General features: G+C 60.8%; 1 protein-coding gene across 6 annotated transcripts in view; it reads right to left on the reverse strand.

Annotated features, from left to right (window-relative positions):
• Window positions 1-1,230: 1,230 nt before the first annotated feature.
• NFIX (nuclear factor I X) overlaps window positions 1,231-17,206 on the reverse strand; it is a 66,833-nt gene continuing 50,857 nt past the window's right edge. For 3 of the 6 annotated variants that reach the window (XM_045289731.1, XM_045289736.1, XM_004715500.2), the window contains 5 exons: window positions 15,093-15,215; window positions 13,225-13,400; window positions 7,706-7,853; window positions 5,714-5,805; window positions 1,231-1,261 (listed from right to left, as the gene is read on the reverse strand). In XM_045289731.1, the coding sequence (XP_045145666.1) occupies window positions 1,247-1,261; window positions 5,714-5,805; window positions 7,706-7,853; window positions 13,225-13,400; window positions 15,093-15,215 (554 nt within the window). In that variant the 3' untranslated portion in view covers window positions 1,231-1,246. The remainder of the gene's footprint in view (window positions 1,262-5,713; window positions 5,806-7,705; window positions 7,854-13,224; window positions 13,401-15,092; window positions 15,216-17,206) is intronic. The other 3 variants (XM_045289732.1, XM_045289733.1, XM_045289735.1) reach the window with 3 other exon arrangements.

Genomic DNA, 17,206 nt, shown 5'->3' on the forward strand with positions numbered 1-17,206 from the left:
CAACCATTCCCTTGGGGAGGAAGGGGCTGTGTGTGTGGTGTGGGGGGAGCTACTTCCTGTGGTGTGTTACCAAATTGTTCCCAAGTTGCTCAAATGGAGGAGTTCCCGATTTGATTTCAACGGCAAAAGACCCAAAGGAGGCCCCACCCCAAAATAAAGAGTAAAAGACATTACAGCTACAATCCAGGGAGAAGTGGCCAGAGGGGGAAGGGGGGGCATTGTGGTGGAGGGAGGGGCACAGAGAAAGTTCCCAAACACTTGAGAAGTATGGTGTCCATCACCCCCCAAAGGACGCCTACCTAGTGCAGGCTGCGACCTGGTCCTGGTGCTGGGCTGTTGGGGGGAGGGGGGCTCCCTTCTTCTCCAAGCTCCGGCCCGGCCAGCCAACCCCAGGCAGGGGCCGACTGCAAGTGGGTCCAGGGTAAGGGACCAGCAGAGGGTAAAGCCAGGGCACCTGCATTCCTTCTGGGGCCAGGGGTGTGGGGGAGGCCTGGGGCCCTTCCTCTCACTCTCTGCTTGGCAGGAGGCTCATCCTCCAGACCTGCAGAGGGAGGGTAGAGGCGGGCCTCTGGGGGTGGGCTGGTGAGGGGAGGATGGATGGCAGCCTTTCTCATGGGCCATACAGAAAGGTCAGGCCCAGGAACTGTGCCTGTGGCTCAGGGGGGTGGCCCAGTGCTCTCGGACACCTCTGGGCTAGCACCCCTTCCTCACCTGGGGGCTTTTAGCCCGGGGGTGGGGCAGGGAGCTGCCCTGGGAAGAGGCAGATGGCCAGTCCAGGCCAGTCCAGGAGCAGGTCGGGGTGGGCGCCCAAGGAGACATCCCTGTGGTTCAACTCCTGTTGAATTTCTTCCTTGGGGTCCAGGGATGGGTCCCTCAGGGAAGCGCCACTTTATGCAGGGGAGGGGGGGTGGCTCCTTCCTCGGAGGCTGGGTGTGGGGAGGGGTCAGTGAGGAAGGCAGTGCTGCTTCCCCTGCTTCATGTTTTTTGTCTTTTCCATTTTGACCAATGGGATGGTCCATTTTGTGTGTTGCTTTCTGCCCAGCTGTACCCGAGATCCCCTCGAGGGCTCTCCAAGAACTGGGCTGCTTCTGGGCCAGAGGAGAGAAGGGCTGAGTGGCTGACAGCATCCAATTTTTGCTTTGCGGTGGGGCGGGGCGGGGCGGGGCTGGGCTGGGGGATTTTTTCTATTCTCAAGATTTCTTCTGCCCCCTTTTGAGGAACTTCTTCTTCTTTTCTGTCGATCTTCTCAGAGGAACCAGGACTGAAACAGGACAGAAAATGAGATGCGGCGGGATGACTCTCACCTTGGCCTCAGGACTTCAGGCCTACCCAGCCCCCCAGTGGAGAGCTGCACCCTCCTTTCTGGGGAATCCCTCCCCCCAGACCCTGCCCCAGTGCAGGAGCCCAGCTGGCCATCCCGTGGGCACTGTGCCCAGTGGGTGGGACCCCGGGGCTGGCACTGGCACAGACCTGGGCTCTGGCCCTGTTTCCCATTGTGTAGGTCTTTGTGTGGGTTCTAGAGGGTGGGGTGGGGGGAGGCCAGGCTGTGGCTTTGGTCTCTGAGGGGTCTTGAGAGTGGGTAGGGTGGCCAGGATTCTGTTTAATGCTCTGTTGCCTCGGATGCGAAGCAGAAAACCCCCGTCTGTACACCCAGGTCCCACAGGCAGAAAGGCTGGGGCATCACATGGCTCCAGTCCCTAGCAGTGCCAAGCCAGGGGGAGGGGCCCTGAAGCCGGACCTGAAAAAGCCACCCTAGGGCTCCCTGGTGGGCACGTTTCCCTGGGGATGCCAGCAGGGGGCACTGCTTCCCCACAGACAGGGCTTCTTCCACCAACCAGTGTCTCAGAGAAGCACATCCAGGGTGGCTCCCAGGGGCCGGACTTCTACCACAGGTCCCTTGACATCCGATGGTACCCCACACTGTGTGGAAGTCCTTGAAAATGCCTCTCTGTCCCCCTGGTCCTGATTGAGGCACAGACCCCGGAAGCGACGAGAACAAAACTCACTGCCTTCGAATCAATTCTGACGCATCAGGACCCTAGAACTGCCCCTGTGGGTTTTCAAGACCGTAACCCTTCATAGGAGTGGGAAGTCAAGTTGGCCTCCCTTGGAGAGGCTAGGTTCCAACTGCTGATCTTATAGTTAGCAGCCCAGAGAGTCATCACTACACCACCAGTGCCCCCGGGGGCCAGGGAGGGCCAGGTTCACGACAAAGCCCCCACTGGGTCCAGACTCAGCCACCCTTGCCCCCACCCAACCCATGCACGGGAAAGGTCATCCTGTGGGCAGCCCAGCTGGGACACTGGGATCACAATAGCTGCGTGTACCACCACTCCAGAGACCTGTGCCAAGCCAAGGGTATTCTGGGAAGGCTACCACTGGGATGGCCAGAACGCCTGCACCCATTTGCCTAGGGCCATGGCACCCATGGGGGCCTGGGAGGTGAGGGTAGCCGAGAGCCCAGACAGAATCTGATGTTGAAGTCTAAAACATATTTATTTAGCTATCATAGTTGTTTGGTATGAAGAATCGCCTCTTTTTTTTTTAACCACTTGCTATCCGAGTCATCTATGATTTCCACACCCCCCAGACCGTTTGATGAGGAGCTGATCTGCACATCACAGCATGGCATAACTCCATCGCATCAAGTAGCGCTGGACAACTGCTACCACCATCAGTTCCAATCTGAAATTTTTTTTTAAAACAATCGTTTTGGGCATACGGAATATGCCCCCAGGCCAGCTCTGCCCGCCTCAAGCTTCGGCTGAGAACCTCTGGGCATTGGCCATAGTGAGGTAGACACACAACTTTGGGCTGTCCAGCTCACGAGCCACTAGACGCACGTGGCTTCTGACGCCTTCCTTACATGTGGCTGGTGAGACCGAGGAACAAAATTGTTCCTCATACTTATGGTAATGACTTTAAGTGGCCATAACTCCATGTGGCCAGGCGTGACCACATTGGAGCCTGCAGATGGGGGTAATCTGGGTGTGTGGTAGGGCTTGGGACGTGGCTGGCATTTATTGGGTGGGCAAAGATGCTGAGTTGCCTGCCCCCGGCTGGACAATGAGCACAAAGGCCTCCCCACAGGGCCCCTGGAGCACCTGCCACAGAGCCCAGCCCCAGCAATTGACTGAAGGCCAGATGGGCTCCCAGGGGCCTGGCAGAGCTCAGGCCTCCTGCATCCCCTGGGTGAGCAGGGGAGGCTTGGTCAGCAGTCAGCTCCTGGCTTCCGGTCCCAGGCAGGGGAGGTGGGGCAAGACTCAGGCCTGAGGGTTCTCCTGGACCCTCTTTCCCAGGGGACAAGTCCGGCCTAATGGGGGCTCACTCTCCTCCTCTGCCCTTGGTAAAGCCAACCGAGACCCTGGGGGCTGGTCCCTCTGGAGACCCCGGAGCTGCGTGGTGGAGACGCAGCTGCCCTCCTGGGAGGAGGGAGATGGCATTCCCAGACTGGGATTAAGAACAAAGGGGGCTCCCTGATGCCTCCCTGTGGACCCCAGGACCTGGGGATCTGCTGCCAAACCCGGAGGGTCTTTTTCTGCTCCTCCCTCCTCCCCCTCGCTTCCTGAGCCAGGTCCAAAACTGATTAAAACTAAGTAAAAAGCGCTGCCCAGGGAATGACAAAATTACTAAAATTCCCTTTTCTTCCCTCATTCTATTGTTCTCTCCCCATCTGGTGCTCCAGAGATCAGCTAAAGTCACTGGTTACTGTGGTAACCGCTCCCCCTACCCACCGTACCCCCCACGCCTGAGCAGCCGCTGTGGGCCCCAGGTCTAAGGGCTCCCGGCCCAGCTTGTCCAGCTCCAGGCCCACCCCATCCCCTGTGGACACACCTGCCTGTCAGTCCCCCCCCACCCACCCCCATCCCTGGGGCCCAAGCAGGAACAGGGTGGGGTGGGGGGTGCAGGGGGTAGAGAAAATCTGTTTCCCCAACTTTCCTCAAACTTTGACTTGGCTCCAACATCCCCAAGCAAAGTGAGCAAATGGAATGAAGATGGAAGAGTAAACGGAGGAGGAGGAGGAGGAAGAGAGGTAGGAGGAGAAGGAGGAGGAGGAGGAGGAAGCAAGGGGACAGCTGAGAGAGCAGGGCGGTCTCAGGGCAGTGGTCCCAGTACAAACTCTCAGAGCTTCAGTTGGCTCAGGGCAACAGGAGGGAGGGAAAGAGAGAGGAAGGTGGGGGGGGGTGTCCCGAAGGAGGGGGCCACTTCCCTTCAGTGCCAGCCCAGAGCCAGGGGAGTGGCCCGCCTGGTGCCCCTTCCTCTGGCACCTCCTCCCACCCTCTGCCAGCAGGGCTCCCTCGGCCTCCCTGGCACAGAGTGGAGGGGGCTGGCTCCGGCCCCTGCGCGGAGCCATTGTTTTTCTTCTCAACACCCCCAAGTTCAAGTTCATCTGGGTGTTACATCATGTCTGGTTGCTCCTGGAAACCAGACGGTCAGACGTGACTCTGGGGAAAGGGGTGGGAAGCTGGAAAGGGGTGAAGCTCTCTTCCCTCCCCTCCTTGCCACTAGGGAGCTCTGAAGTTTGAAGTTTGACAACGTTTTTTGGCCTTCCTATTTTTTCCCCCTCTTTGAGGGAGGGAAAGGAAAAAGAGGGGGGTGGGGGGAAGAAATCCAGCAACCTCAAACCACACACATTAAAACTTCTATCCACCAACTTTCTCTGCCCCGGAGCAGCTGGGGCGGGCACCCTGGGGCTCTGGCCTAGGTGGGCTTCCCCTCGCTGAGGAAGGTTAAGCCATGCTGTCTCTCCAGGGCCTGGGCTCACAAGGCTGTGCTTTTTGTACCATGCACAAGAGGCCCCCCCCCCCTTTTTTTTTTACCAGAATGGAGGAGGGGGGCCTGCATTATCAACTCTTTTCCTCAAAAACAACCGTAAGCCGCACTCACTGCCCTCAGTGTCTATTTGGACTCTGAGGGACCCGCTGGGACACTAGAAATGCCCCTGGGAGTTTCTGAGACTGAGACGCTTCCCAACCCAAGTTCACGGCCATCCAGTGGATGTCACAGGAGTCGAAGGCCCAGTCTGTCTCCTGTGGAGCGGCTGGTGGTTTCGAACTGCCGACTTTTGGCAGGTTGGCCGCCCAACTCTTAACTGCTCCATGTAAACGACCACGTTGTCTCAAGGGACACCCGCTCTGGTCCCCAACTGGTCTTCCCTGGCCTCCACAGGACTGTCCCCGTGGGGGCAGGCCGTGGAGCGCCCCTGCCTATACACACGTCCAGTTGCAAATGGGAGGCCGCGGACTTCCAGCGGGAGGGCTGAGGGCTGACCTGTGGCTTTCTGTCCTCCCCTCCAGCCTGCCCAAAGCAGGGGCAGGGAGGGAGGGAGGATGGCTGGGGCCAGAACTTCCCGCCGGAAGGGGCGGAAAGTGAAGAGGCAGGCTGTCTTCCTCCTGCCGGCCTCGGGGGCCCCAGACTTCCATTTTTGCTCTCACCAGGCCTGACCCACAGTGCCTCCAGCCCTGGGTCCTTGGCAGCCTTCCCCAGGGCTGGGCTGTCAGAGCTAATTATCCAATTAGCTGATTAGCCAGGGAGCCTGGGGGCTGCCTGGGGAGGCAGGCTCAGCTGGGCCCTGCCACCCCGCCTCAGCCCTTTCTCCGGATTATGTCCAAGGCCCCCAGCCTCTCCCCTACCACCAGGAAGTGGAAGTCCTGGCTCTCAAGGGCAGGCCGCTCGCTCACCGGGGGTCCCTGCCTTCCTCCTGGCCTCCTACCTGCGACTGCTGAGGGATGTTCAGAAAGTTGCCGTCCCGGGGTCCGATGCTGACAAACCGGTTGGCAGAGGAGGCGCCTGTCGCTGCGAATGCTGTGGGGAGCAAGGGAGAGAGGGAGAGACCCGTCAGGCCATGGGGCCCCCCCAGACACTGCCCTTCGGGGCTGCTAGGAGAGGGAGAGAGGGGGTTAGACCTCGCTGGGAAGGACAGGGCCAGGAGGAGCCGCTGTGTTGGAGGACCTCCCAGCCGCCAATCTTCCCCACAGAAGGGCCCCTGCAGCCCCTCACTGCGCCCACAGGCTGCCCCTGCCACCGACAGCAGCAGCCATTCCTCCTCCTGCATGGCCCCGGGGGCAGGGAGGATCCTGGAGGCTGGAGCAGAGAGGTCCCTAGGGCCAGGGCTTTCCCTCTAAGGAGGCACCAGGCAGAGCTGGGGTTAACCCTTGTCAGGAAGAAGCCCTCCATGGGGGCGAGAGCTGAGGGAGGGCAGGGGCTCTGGCTCCCAGGTCCCCACGGCAGGCTCTCCAAACCCAGAGGCCTGTCGCCTTGTTCGACCCAGGGTTGAGCAGATGTCTGCAGAACCCCGGAGAAGGCCCAGACAAAGGCCCAGGCAGCAGGAAGGGGTCAGAGGGGGCCCTGAGCGCCGGCTGCCTGGCATGGACCCAGGGATGGCCAGCTCGGACAGCAGGCCTTCTCCTCCAAGAAATAAGCCAGGTCAAATGGTTCTGGGATCCCCAGCTGGAGGCAGGTGGAGGTGGCCAGAGTCAGCTGTCCTGGGCCCCACCCCCTCCCCCAGGAGGCAAACGGACACCCTCCTAACTCTTCCCAGGTTCCATGTTGGAGCCCGCCGCCCGCCCCTCCCCCCTCCGGGAAGGAAGAAGACCTTCCCCACAAGAGGTGGGTATGGGGCGACCCAGGCTGCTTGGGGGGGGCCCATCCCCACCCTAGGAACCATGTGCTGGACCCAGACTTGTTCCTCTCTCTCCAGGAGCAGCCCCCACCCCAGTCCACTGGTCCCCACCTGCCCCCTCTGAAGCCTGTGACCTTGTGTTTTATGGCGGATGCAGGTGGGAAGATGGGATGAGCAGGTGGAAGAAGGGAAAGAACATAAACCAAGAGAGAGGAGGCGAGACAGAGAGGTGACTAGAGCAGCGATGAGGTGCCGCTCTCCCGTTGCGCCCCGCCTAGCCACCCGCCCGCCCTGCGGTTGGCACCCCGCCCGCCCCTCTCCAGGTCCTCTCACGTCGGGTCTACCTTTGAGCTCCACCAAGAGCTGTCTGCCCTCTGTCAAAACTGGTCCGTGGTTAAAAATATATATACAAGAGCAAAGTGAGGTCCGCAGAGGCCCCCAGCCCGCCCTGGTCCTCGAAGCCTCTGGCCTAGGGGAGGGAGAGAGAGCCACTACCTGCTTCACTTTGCAAGGCCCAAGTCCAAGGGAATGGAAGGTGGGGCGGGGAAGGGCGAGGGGGGCCAAGGCAAGAGAGGATGGTGGTGACGCCGCCTTGCGGTAACACTGAATCTTCTCGGTGTGGGGGAAACAACAAGGGAGCGACAGAAAATAAAAACACAAAAACACAAAAACAAGACAGCAATCACGCATGGAGATGGTATGACCTCACCTCGCTGACCCCCTACCTCGCCAGCACCCTGTCGCCGTGCCCCACTTTGCTCTCCCTCCGTGCCCCTGTGCCCCAGAGGGGCTTGGGCCTGCCCCCACGCCCCACGCCTCTGGGAGCAGCGGACCTGGGGGAGGGGAGACATTCTCTCTCTGTCTTAGGAGGGGCCAGCTGGTGCAATGGAGGCCCAGCGGGGCCAGGGCTGGGGGCTGGGGGGTGCTCCGCTCTGCTCCTGTTCAGGGAAATACAGTGGTGCTCTGGGGGTGGGGGCCAGGGCAGGGCTTGGCCGTGAGGGAGGGGCATTTCCTGCTGCCGTGGAGCCGGTGTGGATGGGCCGGGGACGCTGGGCGTTGTGGCTGGTTTCATCGTCCACTTACAAGGTGATGGAAGAGTCAAGGCGGCGCCGTCTGGGGCAGTGCTGGTGGATTTGGAATCAGGCATAGGAAGGGGCACAGGTCTGGCCACTGGAGGCGGCGGTGGTAGCAAAAATGACCCCGGGACTTTGCCCTGGCCGCTACCGTTGGGCTGCGAACAACATAAATAGAGTGACGCATGAAGGCACAGCACACACAGACACACGCTCCCCTGCGGCCGGACCGGCGGCGGCGGCGGCGGCGGCCACACGCTCCCTCACTCGCCATGCCGGCCGGCTCCGGCTCCGAGAGCGGGCGCTGCGCCCCGTGGAAGGCGTAGATTCTGTCTCCTCTCCTCCGGGGCACGGGATGGGTGAGGGCTTAAGGCCTCTCTCTGATGTCTCGGGTGTTTGTTTGTTTGTTTCTCACTCTCTCTCTCTTTTAAATCTTTGGATCCTCTTTTGAAGTTGTGGGAGGGAAGACAGGGGGGTATCCGGCAGGTGGCTTATTATTTCTTGGGGCAACTGTTTTAGGTACACAAAGAGGTACCACCCTGCACCACGTGGAGCTGTGGAGTCCGCGAAGACCTTCTCCTGTGATGGGAGGGGTCAGCCAAGAAGCCCCCAGGTCCCCGCCCCAAAACACACAGTGAGCCTCCTGTAGGCCCTTGGGTTGGGGCCAGCTGACCCCTGTGAGGCCCCAGGCTCCCCAGGCCACGTCCTCAATGCAGGGTGGTGGAGAGTAGTGTCAGGCCTTTGGGGGGAGTTCAGCGCTCAGCCCTGTCCTCACTGCCCACAGAGAGTGCTGGTCTCCCCTATTTATTAGGAGCCCTGCTGGGGAGGAGTGTCCATCCTTATATATCCACTTGCCTGCAGCTCTTCTGGTGGGTCCTCCCCCTGGACCACACCCTTGGAAACTGGATGCTGCTTTTTGGTGTGGTGTCCACTCTTTGTTCTTGGTGTTCTGGGGGGGGGGGGGTGTGCTCCCTCCTGGGCTTTCCCCTCCTGGTCCTGTAATCTTCAGGGAGGAGTGGCGGCTTCCTTTGGAGGCTCCTTACTGGCAGTCTCTTTGGCAAGCTGTTGCTCCGGCCGGTATCCTTGCTGGCACCTTCATGCTTCCCCTTACATCCAGCCCGGCTCTTCTACACAGTCACTCTCGGCTCTCCCTGCTTGGGTGCTGCCAGAGGGGTTCCTTGGCTAGTCCTTTGTGGATGGGGGGGCCCCAGAGCACATCTCCTGGGGTTCTCCCAGCTAGCCGTCTTTCCACTCTCACTGGTCTCACCTGGACTAGGACAGGGAGACTTCCAGCAGGTACCTGGCGCACTTCAACTTACATCCTGACTACCAATCCGTCAGCCAAGGAGCTCTGGTGCCACAGTGGGCTGCTCCCTGCAAGGTTCGTGGTTTAAACCCACCAGCCGCTCCACAGGAGAAAGAAGAGGCTATCTGCTCCTACAGAGATTTAACCCCTAGGAAACCCAAAGATGCTGGTTCCACCCTGACCTGTAGGGTCGTTATGAATCAGAATTGACTCGATGGCAGTGTGTCATTTCCCCTGCTACTCTATAAAGCGCTGCTTTTCAACTAGGGCTGATCCTGCCCCTGGGGGATATTGGCAATGTCTGGGCTGGATAACTATGCAGTCAGCACCACAGAGGCTGACTAGTCCACCTGTTCACTGGGGTGAGGCTGTTCGCTGTGCAGAAACTTTACTCCCCCCCCTACACACAACCCTCCAATTACGAGCCCCCCGCAACACACACACACACACACACACACACACACACACACACACACACGTGCGCGCGCGCGAGACCCGGTGCTGTAAGCAGATGAATACCCTCGTCTCCGAAAAACCACACCAAAGACCTGTTACCACCAAGTCCATCCGATTCATAACTTACAGCCTCGACTTTCTGCTGTGGCACGGCTGCTGAACTTGAACTGCCAGCCTTGTGGGGTTAGCAGCCCAATGTGCTGTCAGGCCTCCCTGACTCCAGAGCTCCTCTACCTCCTCTCTGGAGGGGCACGGCCCTCTTCCCCAAAGGCAAGTTAGCTTTGTTCCTCCTCCTCTGAAATTCCCCCCAGCTCTGACTATACTCAACATAAAATACAAACTCCCCCATCAGGTGATACAAGGCCCCACTGTGGGGCTTTTACCAGCCAGGCCCTTGTCTCCGGGTGCTTCCCACCCAAGCCAGCTGGTGTGGTGCCCAGGGCACAGTCTGCCTTGTCTGGGCACCATCCACACTTGTGCTCACTACAAAACCCTCTACTTGGGACCCCCTTTCTCACACCCTTCAAGGGCTGCTCAGGAAAAGACCATGCAAACTCTCGGACTCGGCCCCCTCACGAGACAGTAGGACATCGCCTTTGGGGGTGGGGGGCATGCTTCTATAACGGCAGTGGGCAGTGACGTGACTTGGATCAATTCTCCTCGTGGAAATCCAAGGATGCTGCGGCTGACCCAATCCGGCTTTCTGGCTTCCTGGGGTAGCCCTGGGCCCCATGACCCTTCATGCCCAGCACCTAGGTTGGACACACCGTCCCTCGAAAGGGCTCCAGTCCCCGCAAGACAACAAGTCTAAGAGGTCTCTGAGAAAAGCAATCCAAGACTACTGGGTCGCATCTCGCCTGAGCCGGACTCCTGGTGGCTCCGGTCAGTTAGTCTTCGTGGACCAGCGGAAAGGACCAGCGGCCATGCCGCCACATTCCCACAACCTGGCTTGTTCCGATCGTGTTTGTCCACTGGGGCAGGAGCTGGGACAGTGACACACCACAGCCTTGTCCGCTCTCGTCTCTGGGCTGTCCTGAGTGAACTTCCACAGGGCTGGAGATACAGCGGGGCGGCCGCTGTAGCCCAGGAGGGTTGAGATGGCTAATCCCCTCCATGACACTAACCCGGCTGCCTGAGACAGCTGGGCAGTGGAGCCCGCTGGCTGACAGGATGCAGTCCTCAGACTCACGTGCCACCAGCCCCTCTGTAGGAAGGACCTCTCTGCTCTGGCTGTGAAGCAAGTCAAGCTATAAGACTCTCTCAGCTTTGTGACTCCGCGGTGCTTTAAGCTTTGTTGGGTGCGAGCAGGAGGCACCTAGCAGGCCTGGTGGCGCTGCTCTGAGGATGTCGAACAGGGTGGTGGTGGTGAGGGACCTGGGCGTGGCTCTCCTGTCAGACCCTGCAGCGTCTCCTCTTGCTGGCTGAAATACAGCTAAGCATTCGCTCTCTGCCCTCCGTGCAGCGTCTCCATCCGGCTTTGGCCTGGGCTGGCCCAATTCTTCTAAATCCCAGGACCAAGGGGGTCACCTGGGCGTGTGGGAGGCCTCCGGCCAGGGGTCTCTAACCGTGCTGTGGGGTGGTGTCTCCCCGGAAAGGTAGTGTGTGGCGCCCGCTTCTCAAGGAGGTGAAGGGGTCCCCGTCTGGTGCTTCTCCAAGTCGGGAACCCCAAGCACCGCCGCCTGGACACGCGTGAGAAAGTGGGAGTCTCTGTCCCAGCCCAAATTGACTGAGTCAGAGCGCGGTGGGGGAGGCCCGGCCCCCGCAGAGCCCCCCTGCCAGGTCTGAGAACCATGGCTCTACAGGAGGCTGGGGAGCAAGCCCAGGCTGGCACACGCCCTCCCTGCGGTGGGTCACCCTGATGGAGTCCCAAGTTTCTGGCCCATTCCGTGAGCACAGGGCCATTGCTAACCTCTCTCAGCGGCTCAGGGGTGGTGGCGGTGGGGACTCCCACTGAGCAGGGTCCCCTCCAATCACTCTCCTTTGCCCCTTCAGCACAACAAACATGAGGAACAAGGCTCCCCTCCACGGGGCAGGGGTGGGACTCTCTGCTGCTTGACCAGGGGAGCTGTCTGCAGCCCCTCGGGCTGCATTTTGTCCAGGCTGTACTCAGAGCAAGAGCCTGCCTCAAGGGATTCTTCCAGGCAGAGTGAGCCTGTCAGCCTGAACAGACAAGGGTGAAGGCCAGGACCCAGCCTTTACTGTGGCCAGAGAGACCGCCCGCCCGCCCCCCTGTCCCTGTGGTCCTGTGGGTCAGGCCTGACCCCTTGGGGTTTGGTGGCCCTGAAGTCAGCCCACTTGAGCTCCAAACCTCAGGTACCTTGGCAGGCAAGGAGGCTGAAAGGCAATGTCCCAGGCCCCTCTGGTCCTGGGATGCCAAACTCCATGGCCCACACCCCTGGGTGGGGTGGGGGCGGGGTGCCTGCCCGGAGCTAGGCGGGTGATGCCCTTCTCCCTCCATACCCCTCAAACTGGACAGAGCACGTGCAGAGAGATGGGAGAGGCTCCGTGTGCACTAAGAAGCTGCAGAGTCAGCGAAAGGGTCCCTTGAGGGCGGACGGGACAGGAGACAAGGAAAGCTGAAGGAGAAAGTGCAGAGGACGGGACAGGTGGGGGTTCTGCTCTGAGTGACACACGAGATCCAGGGGTGGGGGGCGTGTATGGCGCGCAGCGGGGGGCAGACGGCCTGGGAGTGGCAGGGATACGTTCCCCCGCCCAGTCCCCACTCTGAATCAGCCAGCATTCAACAAATGCCCACTCAGGCAGGGCGGGCCCTGGGTCAGTGCAGGGCCACAGCCCTCTATGGACCCACGGGGGTCCTCCAGGAATCTTTCCCCACCTGGGCCCACCGTGCATCCTCCCCCCCCCCAGCCTCTGACAAGGCTCTTCAGTGGGGATGGCTGGACCTGAGAAGAGACAGGGTTTCTCACAAGGCAGCCTGCTGCTGGGGCTATAGAGCCTTCCCCGGGGTCTAGAGGCCACTGGGCTCCCGCTGGAACCACCCCAGAAGACTGCACGCTGACCACTGTCCCAGCTCTGGCCCACTGGCTTCTGGGATGGGTCCTTTGGCTCGAGCGGCCCCGAGTTGGCACTCGTCAGTGACCAGGGCCTGGGACCCCCTGGTGAGCAGGATCGCTGTGAGGCTGGTCCCTCTCCTGGGAGAAGGGTGTCAGAGGCTCTAGAACCCAGTTTGGTGACACCTGTGAAGAGTCAGGCCACTGGGATAATGCCCCCCTTGGAATGGGGGGGTCTTCCTTCTAAAAGTGCAGATCCCCTGTGGGGGGGCATGCAGCATCTGTGGGGGGGAGGTGGGCCAGTGTCAGGGTGCTGCTGACCATCCTAAAAATGACCAGGCAGCTCTTCCAGCCCAGAGACCCAGCGGGCCCCAAGCGTCCACTGTGCCGACACTGAAAGGGAATCTCTGGCCTAGGCCCTATGTGAGCAGGTCGGAGTCCAGCGCTGGGCTGGACCGATCGCAGTCGAGAGACCACAGGGAAGGGAGGACAAGGGGCCCCAGTAAGCTGGGCCCAGACACTGGCCTTGCCTCTCTGGACCATGACAGCCAGCCCTGATCACCGGGTGCCCCTCCCACCTCCACCCCAGACCAAGGCCCTGAGAATGGAGTATTTGGCACTGCTACTGGCTCCCTGCTGCTCCGCCCCAGGGGCCTCCCAGCTCTCTGGTCCTCTCCCGGTGAGCCCCGAGACAGACAGACAGACACAGAGATGAGACGGCAGCGGGGCTCCGGGGGTGGGGCGCCCCGGACTCACCTGTCCGGCGGCCTGGCCCGAGCCGTCGGCACACACAAACTGCACGAACTCCTTCAGCGAGTCCTGTCCGTGGTGGTGGTGGTAGCGGATGGTCGGGTGGGTGAAGTAGGGGCTCGACTGTTGGATGATGGATGTCGAGGGGAAGTGGAGCGCGGACGCCGTGGCCCGGGGGCTCCCTGCAGCACGGGGGACATGAGGGTGTCAGGAGGGCAGCAGTAGGGGCCAGCCCGGGGGGTGGGGGGTGGGCAGCGACAACCCACAGTGTTCCTCGGAGGAACAGGGGGAAGCCGGAGGGGAAGGAGCGTGGGAGTGAGAGCAGGCCTGGCACACATACAAACACCTCGCCGTGGAGATCAAGGAAGGTTGCCGTGCAATACTGGGGCCAAAAAATTGGAAATCTGGGGGCTGCTGTGTCGGGACTCTGCTTGAAGTTGGGGTCAGCATTAGAGCTAAGTAGGCCAGGCAGGGTCCTGCAGGTATAGGCTTTGGCGTCTGTCTTGGCAGGGCAGGGGGGGAATCTTGCGATTTATCTGTCATGGTTTGTGCTGTTTGCGTGTATTTGGTTTCTGAAAAACGCAGCACTTCTCCTGGGGATGGGGTTTGGGGCACCTGGGGAGGCCCAGGCCCTGGGTGGGAGGCCCTAGGGAAGGGCGGAGAGCAAGCAGAAGCTCTGGGTGACTTGGCCAGGACCTGGGGCAGTGCCCCCTCGTTTCCACACACGGAGGGCAACCACGCTGCCGTGCCGGGGCCCAAGCTGGCTGGTTCACTCACGCGTGCCCTGGTGCACGCCCTGCCCACCCCTGCGCAGGCCCCAGCTCTTCCTTCCCATCAGCCGCTGCTGCCGCAAGCCAGCCCCTCGCTCCTTCCCCCCCACCCCCAGCCCGGTCTGTTTCCAATCAGCTCGCTCTCAGTTTCACTGGGGGCCGAGGAAACTTGGCTGCTCTCTGGAGTTCATAAAAGCTGAGCAGAGCCGGCCTGGGCCCTCCACTCCCGCCCCCGCTGCTGGCGGCCACGCCCTGCCCAGCGCCGTTAGCCGTTAGCTGCTGGGCTCCAGGCCAGGAGGCCTGGAGGAGGAAGCTGGGGAACCGAACCTACCCTTCCCAGTGTCCCACAGAGGGGCCCAGGGGTTTGCGGGGCCAGCATGTGCATGTGCACAAGCCGGAGTTCGAGCCCATTCGGCCCCTTAGTGGCGGATGGAGTGCAGAGGGGAGTGAGGGCGTCATGGGGGCCAGGGGCCAGCAAGCCCAACCTCCTGCCTGAATTCCTCGCCCCCTGCTTCGCTGACCTGGGGGTGGCACGGTGGCTGTGGGCTGGGCTGCGACCCTCAAGGCCAGCAGTTTGAAACCACCAGCCTCTCTTGCTCTCGTCAGGAAACTCACAGGGGCGGCTCTGCCCCGTCCTGCGGATAGGGTCGCTAGGAGTCCCTTGCTGAGAAGGCTCTAAATCAGAGGCAGGGGAGCCCCCCTGTTTCTTAGTCCTGAGAAGCCAGCCACCTGACCCCTCCCTGCAGTTAGCACCCACACGTCTACCCGGGTGAATGCCAGGGCAGCAGTCCCTGGGGCAGCAGAGCTGAGGACAAGGACCGCCTGAGGCCTCCGTAGTGAGGGAGCAGACTGCAGGGACCACACACTGGGCAGGTTAGGCAGGCAGGTGAGAGAGAGCAGCAGCCCAGAGAGGGCCAGGTGGGGAGGCCCAGGGCAGCCAGGTTGCTGGCTGGCGGGTGGGCGAGGGAAGGTTTCTCGCCCTGGGCCCACCCACTGGCCCTACTGCCTGTCCACTCCGAAAGCCTGGGGCCGCTCCTTGTGTTTGGCTGCCTCCCCGCAGCACCCCCCAACCCCGTGGATGGCGCCCTCCCCCCCATGTCTCACCTGGTCTGACTCCAGCAAGCACAGGCAGTGGGTGGTGGGTGAAAGCCATGCGTGGGGAGCCACTCTGCGAGGAGAGGGCACTGCAGAAGTCCAGCTTTCCTGACTTCTTTAGAGAAGCCGGGCCTGGGGGGGAGGAACCAGCAACAGGGCAGGTTTAGCGGGCGTGGGAGCACAGGAGGGCGGAAGCCAGCGGGTCATCCCTCCCCACTCGGCTCTTTCCACGGCTGAGGCTGGCCTGGGTTGCCAGGTGACTGGAGTGGCAGGGGGTGGGGAGCGGCGTGCGCTGGGCAGGGGCTGAGCAAGGGGGCCATGCCAGTCCCGACAAGCAGGTGCCGAGCTCAGCAGGGCGTGCAAGGCAAGAGGGCCGAGGGCAGCCTAGGAGGGGCTTCCCCCAGAATGCAGAGAGGACTTTCTGTGCCCATGGGCGCAGGGTTATAGGTTACTAAAGATCTTTTTTTTTTTTTTTGCCATATTAAGATCATTTCTTTTCTTTTAAAAATCATTTCATTGGGGGCTCGTAGAGCTCTTATCACAACCCATCCATCCATCCACTGTCTCAAGCACATGTGTGCATTTATTGCCCTCATCCTCAAAAACGTTTCTTTATACTTGAGCCTTTGGTATCAGCTCCTCATTTTTCCCCTCCCTGCCAGCCCCCCTCCCTCATGAACCCTTGATAATTTATAAATTATTATTTTTTCATGTCTTACACTGTCCGACATCTTCCTTCACCCACTTTCCTGTTGTCCATCCCCCAGGGAGGGGGTTATATGTAGAGCCTTGTGATCGGTTCCCCCTTTCTTCCCCACCTTCCCCTTCCCCTCCTGGTACCGCTACTCTCATGATTGGTCCTGAGGGGTTTCTTTTTAAATCATTTTATTGGGGGCTCATACAACTCATCACAATCCATCCATCTACCCATTGTGTCAAGCACATGTGTACATGTGTTGCCATCATCATCCTCAAAACATCTGCTTTCTGCTTGAGCCCTGGTATTAGCTGCGGTCATAGCATTTGGCAGAAGAAATGCGGGGACACCCTCCCACCCCCCTAGCTCTGCCTCTAGGAGCCTGATGTCACCAACCTAAGGCATCCCTGTGCCCAGCGACCATGGTGTCCAGAGGACACCAGGACAAAGCCCCGTGGGTGACGTCTGGGCAGCAGTGCTCCCCTGGACGGGTGGCCACTCAGGCTGCTGACCTGGACTGTGCTTAGAGGTGCTGAGGCTGGAGGGGGCTGGAGGTGGGGTGGGAGATAGATCAAACTCCAGAGCTAGCACCTTTAAGAGGCACCCTGAATCTGCTGTGGTGGGAGTGGAAGTGTGTGTGTATGGTGGGGAGGGGGGGGGCTGGAGGGGAGGGGAATTTCCAGAACAGAGAAATAAGAACCATTTTCACTACGGAGGCAAGAGGAGGGGGAGGGAGGACGCGCTGCCAGCAGAGGTGCTATCTGGCGGCAGCTGTGTGCCACCTGATAGCTGGCATGGTGGGGAGGGGGGGGCTCCCCACCAGCTGTGCACAGCTGTCCCCACCACAGCGCAGCACCTCCCCAGCTGTTGCCCGTCCTGCAGCTGGGCTGCATAATTGGCGATTTGTCGGTAGCTGGGGAAACAGCATGAGGGAGGGGAGGGGGTGTCGGAGGAAAATAGAGGGCAGTGTGGGCGCTGGGGTGTGGCAGGGGGACATGAGGGGACAGGGCAGGGCTGCTGGGAGGTGCAGAAGGGGCAGAGGGGCGAGCATACAACTGAGGAAGGAGCAAACACAGGCTGGGGAGAAAGGGGTACCCCTGGAGAAGTGGGTCTCTGGGGTGCCCCCCCAGAGTTAGCTACGCACACAGCCCTGAGACCCTGCCTGGTGCAGTTCCTCCTGAAGCCATCCCTTCCCAGAAGCCCTCTTCTCTGGCCTCCAGTCTCCCCCGAGGAAGCCTCAGGACTAGACTGCAGCTGGCCCAGGTTCTGGCCAGCAGAGAGGAGACCTTGGGAAGGGGCGAGTTCCATTCTGCAGAGGGGCACCTCCTTTGGTGGTGGGGTGGGGGGTGGGGTTGGCTAGAGGACCTTCCCTCAGGCCCAGCCCCGCTTGGCTCCTCTCAGGAGCCCTGGGCCTGCATTCGGGGGG

Source organism: Echinops telfairi, unplaced genomic scaffold (assembly GCF_000313985.2).
Source record: "Echinops telfairi isolate 266 unplaced genomic scaffold, ASM31398v2 ScPeMD7_30;HRSCAF=105, whole genome shotgun sequence".
In the NCBI taxonomy this organism is placed as follows: domain Eukaryota; kingdom Metazoa; phylum Chordata; class Mammalia; order Afrosoricida; family Tenrecidae; genus Echinops; species Echinops telfairi.